General features: G+C 49.0%; 4 protein-coding genes across 4 annotated transcripts; all 4 read left to right on the plus strand.

The window, feature by feature from the left end:
• Positions 1-285: 285 nt before the first annotated feature.
• On the plus strand, positions 286-3109 carry EI90DRAFT_3126925 (uncharacterized protein; the record flags this gene model as incomplete). The annotated part of the gene is made up of 14 exons (XM_039063961.1): positions 286-464; positions 526-729; positions 793-935; positions 995-1116; positions 1169-1289; positions 1350-1723; positions 1787-1918; positions 1977-2111; positions 2170-2195; positions 2249-2500; positions 2551-2669; positions 2721-2827; positions 2885-3007; positions 3062-3109. The coding sequence occupies 14 exons, from the start codon at positions 286-288 to the stop codon at positions 3107-3109; spliced, it is 2085 nt and encodes a 694-aa protein (XP_038913651.1).
• Positions 3110-3691: 582 nt separating this feature from the next.
• Positions 3692-6032, plus strand: EI90DRAFT_3067322 (uncharacterized protein). Its single transcript, XM_039061016.1, has 9 exons — positions 3692-4306; positions 4361-4580; positions 4636-4725; positions 4778-4867; positions 4924-5001; positions 5055-5167; positions 5226-5262; positions 5320-5445; positions 5512-6032. Exons 1-9 carry the CDS (start codon positions 3909-3911, stop codon positions 5779-5781), a joined length of 1422 nt encoding a protein of 473 aa, XP_038913652.1. The 5' UTR covers positions 3692-3908; the 3' UTR covers positions 5782-6032.
• A 1366-nt stretch (positions 6033-7398) lies between these two features.
• Positions 7399-13766, plus strand: EI90DRAFT_3067326 (uncharacterized protein). Its single transcript, XM_039061017.1, has 16 exons — positions 7399-7732; positions 7785-7944; positions 7997-8286; positions 8340-9159; positions 9214-9432; positions 9487-9755; positions 9822-9835; positions 9885-9902; positions 9955-9975; positions 10030-10307; positions 10364-11781; positions 11831-11880; positions 11937-12799; positions 12856-12981; positions 13041-13271; positions 13323-13766. The coding sequence occupies exons 1-16, from the start codon at positions 7548-7550 to the stop codon at positions 13569-13571; spliced, it is 5211 nt and encodes a 1736-aa protein (XP_038913653.1). The 5' UTR covers positions 7399-7547; the 3' UTR covers positions 13572-13766.
• Positions 13767-14163: 397 nt separating this feature from the next.
• EI90DRAFT_3156138 (uncharacterized protein) lies at positions 14164-15735 on the plus strand (the record flags this gene model as incomplete). The annotated part of the gene is made up of 2 exons (XM_039066035.1): positions 14164-14357; positions 14415-15735. 2 exons carry the CDS (start codon positions 14164-14166, stop codon positions 15628-15630), a joined length of 1410 nt encoding a protein of 469 aa, XP_038913654.1. The 3' UTR covers positions 15631-15735.
• Positions 15736-15891: the final 156 nt, after the last annotated feature.

Here is a 15891-nt window from a genome sequence, read left to right on the forward strand (position 1 = left end):
TAACAGATTGTGGGATGCAAATGGCTGTAGACTGATTCTGCCTTCAGTCCGAGAAAGCAGGTACCGTTATGCCGACTATTATTTAATACACAATCCATTCTCCGTCGCAATATTGTATGTTCCGCGAATTCGAATTGTACGGCGCTGAATACTATATTTGGTGATTGAGGCTTTTGTTTCCGTTCCCGGGCTCATTTTCATCTGAGCTGTTCGGTGGACGTCATCTTCTTCAGTGCTTGAGTAGCGTGTTTTGGGGCGTTGACCAGGCTTTGGTTTGAAGCTATAATGGTCTTCCCTTTGCCGAGGCCTGTCCTGTGCGATGATGGCACACCTCAATCACCTGTGGCCCTTCCCGCTAAGTCTGCGCTATCATCTGTGAGGCAGGCGTTGGCCAAACCGGAACAAGAGACTGCCAAGTGGAGGCGGACCTTTGAAAAGTATGCAAAAGAGGAGAATGGCTCGAAGTAAGCGTCCAGTTCATAATTAGCCATATTTGCCATTGACATTATGTTGGAACTTGCGCAGATTCCTCGATCAGGACTCGTTCGTAAACGCCATTGTGCCTAAAGACGATCTTACGCGTATCAGCCGACAGCAGTTCGGTATCCTCTTCAAGGTCGCTGACCGTAGCCAAACCGGCCGTGTGAGCTGGGATGACTTCTTCCTTTTTGAGACCACCCTCAAACGTCCAGATGCTGAGTACTGGATCGCATTCGAATATTTTGACGTGTAAGTTTTTTTGCAGAGGGCCTTCCATCTGGTGGCATCGTTTACTGATGTTTTCCTGTTCAGTGATGGTTCGGGCACCATATCTGCTGACGAGTTCAAAAATGTCTTCTCTGCGAATATTGGCCCAGACTGCATACCGTTTAGCTTTGATAGTGATTGGCTCAGTTTGCACTTGGGGAAACGGGGAGGGAATCATGTTCTTGGATGTAAGCCTTTGGGGGTGGTGTTCTCGTCCCGATAGTTATACTTTGATTTCCTCTTCCAGACAACGAATTTACACAGCTCATGAAGGGTTTGCAAGGCGAACGTCTTCGTCAGGCATTTAAGTACCTGGATAAGAATCAGGATGGTTTCATCGGACCAGACGATTTCAAGCGCATCATATTGGTACGTTAGACCTGGTTTCAGAGCACCTGGCTTATGCGCTCTTTACATCTAGGAACTCGCTGGGCATAAGCTCTCTGACCAAATAATCGAACGCCTTCCCACGCTGGTCACTTTGAACCCCGGAGTTGGGGTTTCCTATTCGGAAGTCGGCGCTTTCCACAATGTCATTCGCTGTATGTTCGACACTTTCATTTCATCGCGATGCATCGCCTAATCCTCCGGCTAACAATTAGCAATGGATATCCTGGAGCGCATTATTCGCGAAGCAACTGCCAAATCCAAGGATGGTCGCATAGACATAGAGGACTTCCTTAATCATTGCGCATCCTCCACCCGATATTCCCTCTTTACCCCTATGGAGGCATCCATTATCTTCCATTTTGCCGGCGCTGGTCGTAAGCGGCTTGCCCTCATCGATTTTGCATCTTTGCTCGATCCAAGATGGAATGCCCTGCCTGGCCAGGCAACGGCTGTAGCAACTGTGCATGATCCAAAGCAACATCAGACAATCTTACAAGGTTTGGCACATTCTGTATACAACTTCATGTTAGGGGGTATTGCCGGATCGACTGGTGCTACAATGGTTTATCCTATTGACCTCGTCAAGGTACCGTTGTGAATGCGACACGTTTCAAGGGAGCTGAATGGTCGTCTCATGGTATACAATCAGACTCGGATGCAAAACCAGCGCAGCAACGTTGTCGGGCAACTGTTGTACAAGAATAGTCTCGACTGCGTTCAGAAAGTCTGGCGAAACGAGGGCTTTTTTGGGTTCTATAGAGGCATCGGCCCGCAATTGATTGTACGGACGACATGTTCTCGGACTTTCTGGGTCATAACGTTATCTTGCGTGAATCCAGGGAGTTGCCCCGGAAAAAGCCATCAAGTTGACTGTCAACGATCTCGTTCGGGGATATGCCACTGATCCGGAAACGGGACGAATCAAGCTAAGTTGGGAGCTGGTTGCAGGTGGTTCTGCCGGTGGATGTCAAGTTGTACGTGCGACTTCCTTGAAAGTTGAGACTTTGGGCAGTACTGATCATATAATTACAGATCTTCACAAACCCTCTGGAGATAGTGTTCGTTTCTCCTGCATGTAGATTGCCATTCTCTCACGCGTTTGTTCTACCAGAAAAATTCGCCTTCAAATTCAAGGTGAAGCCGCAAAGGCCGAAGGAACTCCCCCAAGAGGGGCGATCCACATCGTGAAGCAGCTTGGTTTGATTGGTCTCTATAAGGGTGCTTCCGCATGCTTGCTCCGCGATATTCCTTTCTCAGCCATTTACTTCCCTGCCTACTCGCACCTGAAGAAGGATCTGTTTCATGAAGGATATAACGGCAAGAAGCTGTCGTTTGGAGAGACACTTGCTTCGGCAGCTATTGCGTCAGTGTGCAATGGAAACATTATGAATAATGTATCTCACAACTTTTCAGAGGCATGCCTGCGGCATATTTGACAACTCCCGCAGACGTCATCAAGACTCGGCTCCAGGTCGAGACCAGAAAAGGGCAATCAACTTATAAAGGCTTAACTGACGCAGCTGCGAAGATCTGTGAGTTAATTCCCCCTGAATGTGGATTGATGATCATACCCCGTTCCCTAGTCCGCGAAGAAGGATTCAAAGCCCTATTTAAAGGAGGTCCCGCTCGTGTTATTCGCAGCAGTCCTCAATTCGGTTTCACTCTTGTTGCGTATGAATATCTACATAAGGTGAGTGCAACCTCCCCATCCGTGTAGTTTCACGAAACCTAGTTTCTTCATTCCCAGTATCTTCCATACCCGTATGGCGTCGAGAAGCCACAATTAGAGACACACCTTACCAGAGAACCAGAAGATATCACTCGCGTGCGGGCGCGCAACGCCCTCAAAATCCTTCTCGATTGCCATTCCGTACGTGAAGCTTCATTCCATCTTTATATGGTCATTACCAACTTGCTTTGTCAGGATTGGGGCACCTTCACCACGCCAAAACATTTCACTCCTTTGAAATAGATGTTCACACTGTTACGGTACGGCACAGCACATATAATGATTCTGGAGTACTGGATCACTATCATTGATTGACGACTGATTGAGGCTCAATCGTGATGTTTCCCATTTGTTTGTCTAAAGGGGTTGCAGTGTCTGCTAGTCGCGGGGAACCATGATCTTATTCAGTTTGAAATGGACTTTCCATTCTTGGTTGTGGCTGTGTACACCCACTTATGGATCTACCTTCAACAGCAACCATAGCCTCTCCTAGCCTCTCGCTGCTCCAGAAACTGTGGCCTTCTGTGAGGTGAAGCGCGTGATGCATTTTATGGTACAACTTAGGATCGACTTTTCTTGCTGATTCATGGGCACTTTGATTCGCATGCTGCCTAAGAACTCACCCAGAGTAATGATTTGATGATTACTGATTCGTGATGAATGCTGTTGCGGTACCCTACTCAACGCGACCGACAACTTAATGGGTTCCATGACTGGCCTGTGTGCTCCGGGACGTTCTTGGCCGCACTGTCCTGGCGACATGATCTCTACGGATGAGGGTCGTCCAGGTGGCAGTATCATGATTGCTGAGCAAGAGCTATTATAAACATCTTTTTAATGCTATGGATGCTTCGCCTTTACAGTGACTTGTCCCCGTTGCTGATTGGACGCTCTCAGCAGCATTTACTTCGTTCTTCTCTCTTTTCTTCTAGCCCACTTCATATTTCGTTCTAGGCAGCGTAGATCGCCGCGCCGTTTTGATAACGGTTAGGGATTGTTAACCAGACGCACAGAGCCCACCGCCTCGTTGACGAGTTCCGAAATGTACAACAACTACTTCATCGCCGCTCTGCTTGCCTCTGCAACTTTGGGAAGGGCGCAGGGTGTTCTTGGAGGCTCGTCAGTCCCTGCGGACACTATGTCACTGGCCGCTGCCCCTGGCCCCTCTGTGACATCGCCCTCCCCTTCTCAGACTTCCGTACCTTCATCCACGTCTTCCATCATGAGTTCGTCGACGCCTGCTCCACCCAAGGACATGCCTCAGTACCCGTCGTACCAATACACGTCTGAAATGCCGTACAGCGTCATGACGTCTGGTGGATATAAATCGCTGGATTGCGGATACGGATATAAGAAAGGCAATGATGGGTCGTGTCAGAAGGAAAGCTGGTACTCATACACAGGCAATGGATGCTATGCCCAGACGACGCTCATCGTCAAGTGAGTTCACTTCGTTCGAAGATCCTCTGGTGTTTATCGTCTCTGTTGCGCTAGCAACAACGGTGGTTACAACTATAACGCCAAATGCTACTATGGTGGTGGAGAGACCAAGACGATTACTGAGACAGTGACCGACACCATGACCAAAACTATGGTTCAAACGACAACGGAGACTGTCACAGATACTGCAACCAAGACCGAGATCGAGATGCAGACGTACACTCAATTTGTTCCCACCACGCGCATCTGGACCAGTACTGAGATTATTGACAAGGTTGGCCCTCACACCACGCACTCAGAAAGCCTTCATTGATAGCTCAATGCTACAGACAAAACTCATCGAGCACACGATGACTGCTACTGAGACGCAGACCAACGTCTATACTACCAGTGTGACGAAGACCCAGACCGCTACTGTCGTATGTCCCCGTGATCCTACTTAGGCCGCTCGATGACTGATTTCACTCTCAGACGGATGTCGAGACCAAGACTGTTGTCTACACGAGTTTGGTGCCTACAACATATGTGAAAACTTTGGTTTCTACGGAAGTCATCGACAAGGTGCGCATCGCAAGCCCTGCGGCACCTAAAGTTACTGATGCGAAATACACAAACAGACCAAAACCATTGAGCACACTCTGTTGAACACCATCACTGACACGATGACTCAGGTTAAAACTCAGTTTGATACGGTGGCACGTAAAATATCCCCACTGCATGCTTTTCCGATGCTCATAGTACCCCCTAGACTAAGACAGACTTCATGACAATTTTCAACACCAAGACTGTCCTACAACCAACCACATATGTGAGGACCTATGTCTCTACCGATATTATCGACAACACAAAGACTGTTGTCAAGTGCGTGTAATAAAACTATCCCGTTGCATAGCAGTCTGAGTCCTTCTGTCCCCTCTAGCACAATGACCGAATTGATGACTGACACCGTGACTAAGGTGCGAAGTTGGTATGCAATGCCTTTCTGACTTTCCTTACGGAAGTTTCTATCGTAGACAATGGTTGACACAAAGACAATCCAAAAAACTCAAACAGAGACGGATTTCATCACTCGGGTGTATACTCAAGTGGTTCCAACCACGTACACTAAGGTCTGGATAAGCACCGAAATCATGGATAAGGCAAGCCACGTTAACGCTTAACACCGATACCCCTTCCTGCTGACCTCTTGCTTTGGTGTTGGGTAGACGAAGACGGTTGATCACACTCTATCGACAGTAATCACATCCACGAGAACAGACGTGATGATGACCACTGTCGTCTCCACCACGACGCCAGTCCAAACGTCCCTATCAAGTTGTTTGTATGAGTGCAAGCAACAGTACAATATGTTGGGCCAGTACTATGACAATGCCCCCAGCCGGCCTACTCCGGCGTACGAGCATGAATCGTATGCTCCTCCCGTCTCCACTGACCAAAGTGGCGGCGGGTGCTATGGCGGTTCATGCCGTCGTTAACTCCGAAGTGGTGGACGGCGATTCCCATTCTTCACGACCTCAGATGCTATTGATTTTCCTGACACGAACTTCACGTCGTCGCTCTTTGTGGTCCTTTCTCGAGATCGAATTAAGTCGTCCCTTTTTCAAGATCGTATGCTTCGTTTTGTTTGCCATTTTTTTGCCTTGTTCATTTTTGGGTTTGCCTTACAGTTCCTCTCCTTGAACAAATACTGAACTTGGTATCGTTGTCAATTGATATGTTTTTGCCGATATGGGGACATGGGAACGGTGTTCGGCGAGACTGAATTGAAAGTTACATCACGCCGCAAAGTATGGGGAAATGGGAAGCGTTCAACACTCGGAACGTACCCTGGTTTTCCGTGGAATCGACGGTTGGAGAGGGATGACTCCTTCTGAGCTTGATCGAGTCATCATCAACTGCCGATACAGGCTTTCAGCCATGCGCTGAAACGTTTGTTGGAAGACCAGGGAATCAGGATCAGATCTAGAATCATCATACATCTCAATCATCGCAACCATTGCACACCCCAGTTAGGGCAATAGAGCTTACAAATGGCTGGCACGTTAATCCTTGCCTCGGCGACAAAATCACGAACAGTTGGACAATAGTAACTTGATCAGCTTGTTACAGCACGGGCCGAGAACTACGATGTATGTATTTTCAAAACCTTGGTTGATTTGAGCCGCGGAGTGGCGGACCCGCACAAAGGCAACGACTTGTGAGATACTCGTGCCTATGGAGACGATCATGCGATCGGGGATCTGGACGAGCCCCGTAGAGTGTTTGAATACAGGAAGTCCATCCAACGGCGGGCTGAGCAGTGGTATAGCAACAACACCAGATTCCATAAACTGTCGCATCATGGGGATGCGCCACGGCTTGACCATCGCTGGGATACGTTTCATTCAATGCTCTAACTTCCGCATGAAATACCACCCGACAGCGGATTAACGAGAATGATTCTGTCTTGGTTCATCGAAATTCCGTATTTCAGCATCCCTGAGCCTAATCTATTGTCCCACCACCCTGCTTTGGAAGCTGCACTCGACAGCCTGGGCAGCGGCAAGCTTGGCCGCGATCCCAGAGGTGATTCGGGCTATGAATTCACAACAGATTTGGGAACTGTTGTTGCAGGTAACTAGAATAGTACAAAGGGGACAATGTAGGGCTGAGACACAAACGCTCAGTACTAGTGAGGGTTGACTCGATGCCGAGTCGGGGATCACACCGAAGGAAGGTTGCCGACATAAAATTAATTGCAACATCCTGCCAGGCCTTTCAGAATAAGTGCTATTCAGTGGTAAGCCGACAGAAGACATCTACGCACTGGCTGGGCATCTCGACTGCATGCTATTCAGAACACGCAAAAGTTGGTCGAACTCGGGGGGAACAGTGTGATGGTTTCGTAGTTCCATTAATCTAGCCAAACTTCGTGGACCTCCACGCTTGCCTAAAACGTACAGGAAATCACCAATAAAGCCACCAAATTGGGAACATGACCCGGCAATAATGGTGGGCGACTGGCAATTTTGTCAACCTTCTGCAATGAGACGCCTCATGGGCCTTGAGAAACGTGAGGATGGCCCGGTGAATGGACAACGACAGCGTGGGAACGGCTCTCGCCGGAATCCGCAAAATATTTGTGGCCATCGCTTGCCTCGTAAACGCGCCCACCCTCATCTCTGACGCCTTCCCAGCCTCTTCTGGTCGTAGCATCTGCGGCAGGAATTGTTAATTTCCACTAATAGCGGATTTGCGCATTATGGATTTCGCAAATCCATTGCCGTCGACAGTCAAGTCTGCCTCTTTCTACGTGTTGAGCACAGAGGAAATCAAACGTATATCTGTCCAACAAATCACCAATGATTCAATATTCGATCAGCTTGGCAGACCAATCCCTAAAAGTCTTTATGATTCCGCATTGGGTCCCCTCACACCACGAGACATGTGGGTGCTTGGTCGCTTTGGTCTATATGTTTCACTGCTTATGCCATTTCAGTTGCGAAACTTGTAAGCTGGACTATTTCAAGTGTCCCGGTCATTTCGGGCATATTGAGCTACCTGTTCCTGTGTACCATCCATTTTTTATGGTGACACTCCTCAAACTCCTGCGGTGTACATGCCTTTTCTGTCACCATTTCATGTTTGGAGCAGCTATTGTCAGTTTTAAAATCTCTCTGTCACGACACAATAGCTGATCGGAAACTGTAGCGAGCCAGATTCACTGCGGTATTCCGCCTTCTGGAGTACGGCTTGCTCGCGGAGGCTCAAGCGCTGGATGAATTTGAGCCTGACTTTGCTGACAATGATGAGGAAACAGATGCCGGGGCGCTTACCCTTCCCGAATACATCAAGAAAGTCGAAACCACAGTTGATCACGCGTTACGGTCCCGCGGAGGGATCCAAGATGGCTACAAGCACGAACTGGTTTTCTCTTTTCGTCAACAAGCAATAAAAAAATTCCTCCAGTTCCGGTTAACCCGTTGCCGTAACTGTAAAGCGTGAGCTTCAACATTCCCTTTCTTTATCAATGATGTTAACTCATCGTCCCAAGTGTGGCACACACCTTTCGCAAAGAAGGCTCAGCAAAAATAGTCCGATACGACTTGACTCCGCTCCAGAAACAAGAGAACTCGAGGCATCATGTCGCCACACCTGATGTTCTTAGCAGTGAAGCCGCGAAAATGCCTGTCACTGTGGATGATGATGACGGGGGAGAGGAGGAACCGGCTCCGCAAGCCGAGTTTACGGACGACGAAACATCGGACGAGCTGGTAAAAAAGGATGTTACTAAGCCGACAGGTGCTCCTACGGTCGGTAAAAGGCGTGGTCGACAAGAATTCCTATTCCTCCCTGAGGAATGCCGTGCTCATATCCGAAGGTTGTTTGCCAACGAGTCAACCCTATGCTCCCTAATCTTTGGTCGACACGGTCCGTATGCTTATGGCAATGGAAGAGCTTCGGGACTGCCTAGCAAGACCACTCCTGGGCAGGCGTCAGCGGACATGTTCTTCTTGGAGGTTATGCCAGTGTCACCGAATCGCTTTAGACCCGTCCAGAGAGTGGGAGACGCGCTTTTTGAGAATACCCACAACCAAACGTTGACTCATATTCTGCAAACTTCTCTCGAGATCAAGCAAGTATCTACAGAACTCAAAGGTTATTCGATTAAGGATGGGAATATGTCAGCGGATGCCGTCGAAGAACAACGGACTCTAGCACTCCAACACCTTGTTCGTTTGGTTCTCAAGATACAGCGCGATGTCGAGTCCTTTATGGACAGCAATAGACACACCAGTCGTACGAAGCTTCCTCCGCCAGGCGTCAAGCAAATTTTGGAGAAGAAGCAAGGCCTTTTTCGCCAGAATTTGATGGCATGTCATTTACTATCGTGCAATCATTCCGTTAGACATTAATGAGTTATTCAGGGGAAACGGGTAAATTTTGCCGCCCGTTCTGTAATCTCGCCGGACGTGAATATCGAGACAAATGAGATCGGCGTTCCCCCCGTGTTCGCAAAAAAGTTGACCTTCGCGGAGGCGGTCACAGATGCCAACGTTCACGAGCTACGCCAGGCGGTTATTAATGGCCCAACATGGCCTGGAGCCAGTATGGTGCAGATGGAAAATGGTCAATGTATTAGTTTGGTGAGTGACTTTATCCTCATGTTACGTTGTCGTATCGACAGCACTGTATCGCAGCTTACTACAATGGACAAGCGAAGGGCTATCGCAAACCAGCTTCTGACTCCGCAACAACAGCCCCCTTCTCATTCCTTGGGTCATCTTGGCCTGACGCATCGCTTGCAGTCCGGAACTCCTACCGTCAATAAAAAAGTGTTTCGGCACCTCCGTGATGGTGATATGCTCATCGTGAATCGACAGCCTACTCTTCACAAACCGAGCATGATGGTCCATAGGGCAAGAGTCCTTCGAGGCGAAAAGACGATTCGGATGCACTATGCGAACTGGTGATTTTATCTTTTGGCTCGTATTCCTCTCGCTAACGGAGGGTTCCTTAATAATTGGTTGTACAGTAACTCGTATAATGGTCAGCAATGTCTACTTTGTATCATACCCATTTACTAATCGATTTTCAGCTGATTTTGATGGTGACGGTGGGTCTCAGAATTTGACTTTATTCCTGGAGTTCTAATGATTATTTTCTAGAGATGAATCTTCACTTTCCCCGTGAGTGTCTGACTTTGTTTGGATCAACAAAACCTTCCCTCAATCGTTTTGCAGAAAACGACGTTCCCAGAGCGGAAGCTATGGTGATTGCCAACACTGATGACCAGTATCTCGTACCGACGTCCGGTGCGCCTCTTCGAGGTCTTATCCAGGATCACGTCGTAGCCGGGGTCTGGATGACGAACAAGCAGACCTTTTTTACTCGCGAAGAGTATCATCAAATAATTTATGGGGCTCTTCGCCCCGAGAACGGATACACCGGGTGTGGCAGGGTACTGACACTGCCTCCCGCAATCTGGAAGCCACGTGCCTTGTGGACGGGGAAACAACTTGTTTGTGTTACTCCAATCCCGCTCACGATGTGTATGAATACCTTCCGTTCCTTTAGATCTCTACGGTTTTAAAAAACGTTACACCCCCCAACTCCAAGGGGTTGAATATGGAATCCAAAGCTAAAGTTCCTAACAAGTATTGGGGGCTTTTCTCCACGGAACAAGACGTCGTTTTTGTCGACGGCGAGCTGGTCTGTGGCATACTCGATAAATCTCAATTTGGTGCGACTTCATATGGTATGGTGCACGGCGTTTACGAGCTCTACGGTGGAGAGGTTGCTGGAAAGTTACTGAGTGTTCTTAGTCGACTATTCACGAAATTCCTCCAACATCGAGCCTTCACTTGCCGAATGGATGACTTAGCTTTGACTCCATCTGCTGATGCGGCTCGAAAGTTAGTCTTGAAAGAGGGCTCTAATTTTGGCACCGAGGCTGCAATGGACAATTTCCCTTCACTGTCGGACCCCCAGTCACCTAATGACGAAAAGCCTGCAGCTTTGAAAAAGTTGCTGGAGGAAGTGCTTCGGGACGACAACAAGATGGCTTCCCTTGATGTAACTGTTAAGAACAAGATGAGGTCTCTGAAGAGCCGGCTCGACGATTTATGTGTTCCAGGAGGCCTTCTTAGACGGTTCCCGGACAATCACATGCAGACCATGGTGACTAGCGGTGCAAAGGGCAGCGCTGTCAATGCAAACCAGATCTCATCTGCACTTGGACAGCAAGAGCTTGAGGGTCGCCGTGTGCCCGTGATGGTCAGTGGAAAGACGCTACCCTCTTTCAAAGCTTTCGAGACTGCCGCCATCGCCGGTGGATTCGTTGGCAGTCGGTTTTTGACTGGATTAAAACCGCAAGAGTTCTATTTTCATTGCATGGCTGGCCGTGAAGGTCTCATCGATACTGCCGTCAAGACCAGTCGTTCTGGCTATCTTCAGCGATGTCTGATGAAGCATCTCGAAGGGATTCGCGTTCACTATGATCACACCGTCCGTGGCAGCGATGCCTCCATCTATCAGTTCCTCTACGGTGGAGACGGCCTAGACGTGACGAAACAGAAGTATCTCCTGGACTCGGAGAAGCAGAAAAACTTGTTGCTTTTCGCTTCCCAGAATCAGCAAGCCCTTGCTGACAAAATTAATTACTCTGCGCTGATGGACTCGCCTATGATCAATAAGGAAGGTGCTCTCTCCCACTCCAAAAAAGTTATCTCGAGACCGAGTAAATATTCCCCAACCCTTTCGAAGTACCCACCTTGGTTATATCTTGGGGCCACGTCCGAGCGGTTCAGCTACGCACTGCACCATTACATTGAAGACAATCCACACGGTGTCATCTTCAATAAAGAAGCGGAGCCTGGACTGTCAAAACGTCGTCGCCTGGTAAATCGCAAGACTTTCCGGAGCCTCATGCACGCACGCTATCTCCGTTCTTTGGCCGATCCTGGCGAAGCTGTCGGGGCGCTGGCCTCTCAGGGGTACGTATTTTGACACGGAGTAAAATCGCAATTTGACCCCTTATTCCAGGGTAGGCGAACCCTCGACTCAAATGACGCTGAACACCTTCCATTTCGCAGGTCCGCGTAACCCCTTCGCTCATGTCTTCGCCAGTTAGCTTACACTTCGTCATCAGGACATGGTGCTGCAAATGTGACACTTGGTATTCCTCGACTTCGTGAGATCATTATGACAGCAGCCCGGAGCCCCAAAACTCCAACGATGACATTGCCCGCTACAAGCAGCGCTTCAGTGGCGGATATAGCTGCTTTCTGCAAACGGGCCAGCCGCCTAACCCTGTCCCAAGTCGTCGATTTTGTTCAAGTTGAAGAAATGTATATATCGCACTCCAATGTCCGGAGACGACAGTACAGCGTCACCCTTGAGCTATTTCCGAGCGATCAATTTCACGAGGAATATGATATCAACAGAGCCGAAGTATTGAGGACTATTGGCACAAAATTTGGCATCGCACTCTCTGCCCACATTAAGCGAGAGCTCCGAAGGGCGCGATCGGATCTCCAATCTGCTGTATCTGAAGCGAATGTCCCCTCGGAGGGAGTGTCCACTCGCGGCGGGGCGGTAGAGGACGTCGACGGGGCTGAGCAGGGCGACGATGAGGGTGTGAAGCATGGTGATAACACACACGAGCAACAAGGAGATGAGATAGAGTATGAGGAAGGTAACAGTGACGATGAAGACGAGGAAGAGGAAGAGGAGGAAGAGGAGGAAGAGGAGGAAGAGGACAATGAGGACAAGAATTCGAAACTAAATGGGCAAAATTTGACAGCCAAAGACAGTCCATCAAATAGTGAAACCGTGACTGACATTGCTCAGCCCTCAGGCAGTGCTGCCGATGCCCCATCTGGAAGCTCGGCTACTCAATCTGCGAGACTTGCGAGAGCGGACGACGCCCTAAGCAAGTCCTGCGAGTGGTTTGTCCCTGGATCTTTGACTTTTCACTCCAAACATCAATCAAGTTGCACGTTCAGGCTTTCGGTCAGTATTCCGTGGTACCTATATCCTTCCATGTGTTCGTTTATTCCGTCTTACAGTTCCCAGTTGGAACCCCAAAACTGTTACTCGTTGGCTTGGTGGAGCAGTCCTGCATTAGATCCGTCATACGTGAAATCCCTCAGGTCACTCGCTGTCTGCATGTCAAGAAAACGGGTGACGAACGGGTCAGTTTTTTGATGCACAATATTGTTTATGCTCGTATGTCCGAACAGGATACCTTTAGGAAACTATGATGACAGAGGGATCGAACCTCCAAGGGTTATGGGGATTCGTTGATCAGATCGGCGACATCGTTGACATTGACGGGGTCACAAGTAATGACATTTATGCTGTGCTCTGCACCTACGGTGTCGAGGCAGCCAGAGCAACCATTATCAGCGAAGTTCAGAGTATCTTTGCATCATATGGTATTGCTGTTGATGGAAGACACATCGAATTAATCGCAGATTACATGGTATGATTGTGGCTTTTGTGCTTTGCGCCTAACCTTACCACCTTCTCATAGACATTCGATGGAGGTTTTAGAGCGTTCAATCGAATCGGTATCGGCAGTAATTCCTCACCGTTCCTTAAAGCGTCATTCGAGACTTGTGCTAAATTTGTAACGGAAGCAACTGTCTTCGGGGACTTTGACAGTTTGACCAGTCCTAGCGGTGCCATCGTGCTGGGTCGACCCGTCCAATGTGGTACTGGTGCATTTGACATCCTTACAGACTTGAGTGCACATGCCGCCAAATATTCAATGTCCCAGTAGTTTCCAGATACTTCATACATGGTTATCATAGAGCCAATGTCATATCTTTACACCGCACTATCCTTTGTACACCTCCACGTGCGCTATTCCACATTTCGACCTGGCGTATCGTGCAAGTGTCTGTCTAGGCAGGAGTCCAGCCTATATAACTTCGTAATAGTGTCTGCACTGGGTGTATTTTGTAAATACCGAGCCGGAGGGCTTCAGTGTGCGATTGAAGATATGCTCGTCGTGTTGGGGACTCAGCAGAGCGTAGTCCAGGGCAGCCAGAAGTCTTACTCGGCCTATGTTCTATCGCACCGCAGGCACTCTGGCCTCATGCTGCGGTGTATTTTCCCGCCCACCTTTATACTTTTATAGTTCTCCAATGCGAGACTGATGAAGTAGTGATTGTCATCATAATTCCTATCTGATAGAGGCTGGTATATAACCTGCCTAGTGTCGTTACGAGTCATGGGTGCATTACAGTATGCCCTTCTTCTGTCTTGGAATATTGTTGCCACTTACCCATCTCATAGCGGAATTGGCCGTACCTATTGTATTGGGTTGATACATAGCCACTGGCCCACTCATTTCGAGTACATGCTCTCTTATGGCGTCGTCGTCACTTTCTTCTGTCGTTTCCCATCTCATGAGGGCCTCCGTGGGCTCCTCTATCCCAGATAATGTGTCAGACCAAGATTTGGACCGATTTGTTGCCGATCTCATCCTGAAAGAAGCCAAGGAAGCCGAAGATAAGTACAAAGGAAAGGAAGGTATACGTGCATACCTTCCACACACTGGGCTGTGAGTAGCGGATTTCATTTGCTCACGATCAAGCCGATTAATTGTTCAGTGAGATAGGCCAGAGGGTAATCTCCCACGGACGAATAAACGTTTCCTGAGTTCGATAATAAAGAACGTCGATGATCATAATGCATCTATCCTTCGAGCACAGGCCGTGACAGCTTTAGAGAAGAAAGCGGACAGGGAAGAATTCGAACGCGAGGAGCGAAGAATGCGTGCCATCGAGGCCTCCAGAGAACGCTTTCGACGATTAATGGGTGATCGTCGAAGTCGTGAAGCTGGGGCAGTTGGTGATCGGAAGGGTAGTTCCAGAGATGAGACGCCCCACAAACGCCTACGCAGCAGTGCCCTGGAAGAGATGGGGGATAGATATCGGGACCCCGAACGGCGTCGGCGTGATGATTCCACTAGATCTGAATCCCGGCATGCCCAAGGTTCGTCGACGGGGCGCCTCGATTCTCCTCACCCATCCTCCCCTTCGCCTTCGCGTTCTATGCCTCCTGACCGGCCACAACCGGACGATCACTCAACGGCTGGAACCCTCGCCCCATCTCACACATCGCGATACGAGACTTCTCATCCCACACGCAATAGAGACAAGCCATCATCCCAGTATCGCGCACGAAGCCGGTCTCATTCGCCTAAAGTGCGCAGGATGAAACGAGGAAGGAGCTCTTCCCGTGACAACGTTCGGGACTCAGGTCGGCACCAGCGCCGGCGTTCGCATCGTGATGATGTCGGTGGATCCTGTTCAAGGTCGCGATCACGTTCCCATTCTCCCCGTCGCTCCCGTCATCATTCTTACAGATCTTCATACAAGGATAAGAACTATGTGAGCCATAAAGAGCGATCCAGTAAATCACAGCCACACGACACCAAAGAACGTTGTCCTGACTCGCACAAAAAGGCCCGTATCCGAGACCGATCGACTAGTGCTCATTCCGAAGAAAGCGAGGTAGTTGTCGATCGTCCCTCTCCGTCCCTGCTCACAAAACCACTGCGGTCAATCAAAATGGACCGGTATTTTGATCCCAATTACGACCCTGCGTTGGATTACCAACCCAGTCTGAAAACAGATGAGTTTGTTGAGGAAGGGGCATTTGATGATTGGAACATGATGCTCGAACTAGTTCGAGCCAGGCGAGAGGACAAGGAGGAGAAGAAACGAAGGGAGAGACTTGGTCTCCCTGCATCATCAGGCGGGACGAGTGCCATGGACATTGTTTACAAGAAACGGGGTTCAACCAGAGAATGGGACCTTGGGAAGGAATAGACTTTACCATTATTAGCCCAATTACGAGTGTAACTTGTACATTTTTCTTGTACGACCCTTTTGATTGGAGCTTCTCACTTTAGAGCTGAACATTGAACATCTCTGGTCTCTTTCCCGTGGTTCCCGCTAAGGAGCGAGTCCTGCATCCCAGGAAAATTAAAAAAACAAGCTCTATTGAAAGTTATCTTTCCCTCGGGGCCGGGGAACCTCAGTTGGTAAACCTCACAATCCACAACGGGTCATACCCCATAACTCGCCTTT

Source organism: Cantharellus anzutake, assembly GCF_015039405.1.
Source record: "Cantharellus anzutake strain C23 chromosome Unknown EI90scaffold_40, whole genome shotgun sequence".
Classification (NCBI taxonomy): Eukaryota; Fungi; Basidiomycota; class Agaricomycetes; order Cantharellales; family Hydnaceae; genus Cantharellus; species Cantharellus anzutake.

What these genes read in the sequence shown, in the direction of transcription:
- EI90DRAFT_3067326 (XM_039061017.1), top strand. Translation starts at nt 7,548, where the DNA reads ATGGATTTCGCAAATCCATTGCCGTCGACAGTCAAGTCTGCCTCTTTC. An exon ending in TCATGTTTGGAGCAGCTATT is followed by an intron (nt 7,945 to 7,996) that starts GTCAGTTTTAAA and finishes CGGAAACTGTAG; the next exon opens with CGAGCCAGATTCACTGCGGT. An exon ending in GAACACCTTCCATTTCGCAG is followed by an intron (nt 11,881 to 11,936) that starts GTCCGCGTAACC and finishes CTTCGTCATCAG; the next exon opens with GACATGGTGCTGCAAATGTG.
- EI90DRAFT_3067322 (XM_039061016.1), top strand. Translation starts at nt 3,909, where the DNA reads ATGTACAACAACTACTTCATCGCCGCTCTGCTTGCCTCTGCAACTTTG. An exon ending in CAGACGACGCTCATCGTCAA is followed by an intron (nt 4,307 to 4,360) that starts GTGAGTTCACTT and finishes CTGTTGCGCTAG; the next exon opens with CAACAACGGTGGTTACAACT. An exon ending in GTACTGAGATTATTGACAAG is followed by an intron (nt 4,581 to 4,635) that starts GTTGGCCCTCAC and finishes TCAATGCTACAG; the next exon opens with ACAAAACTCATCGAGCACAC.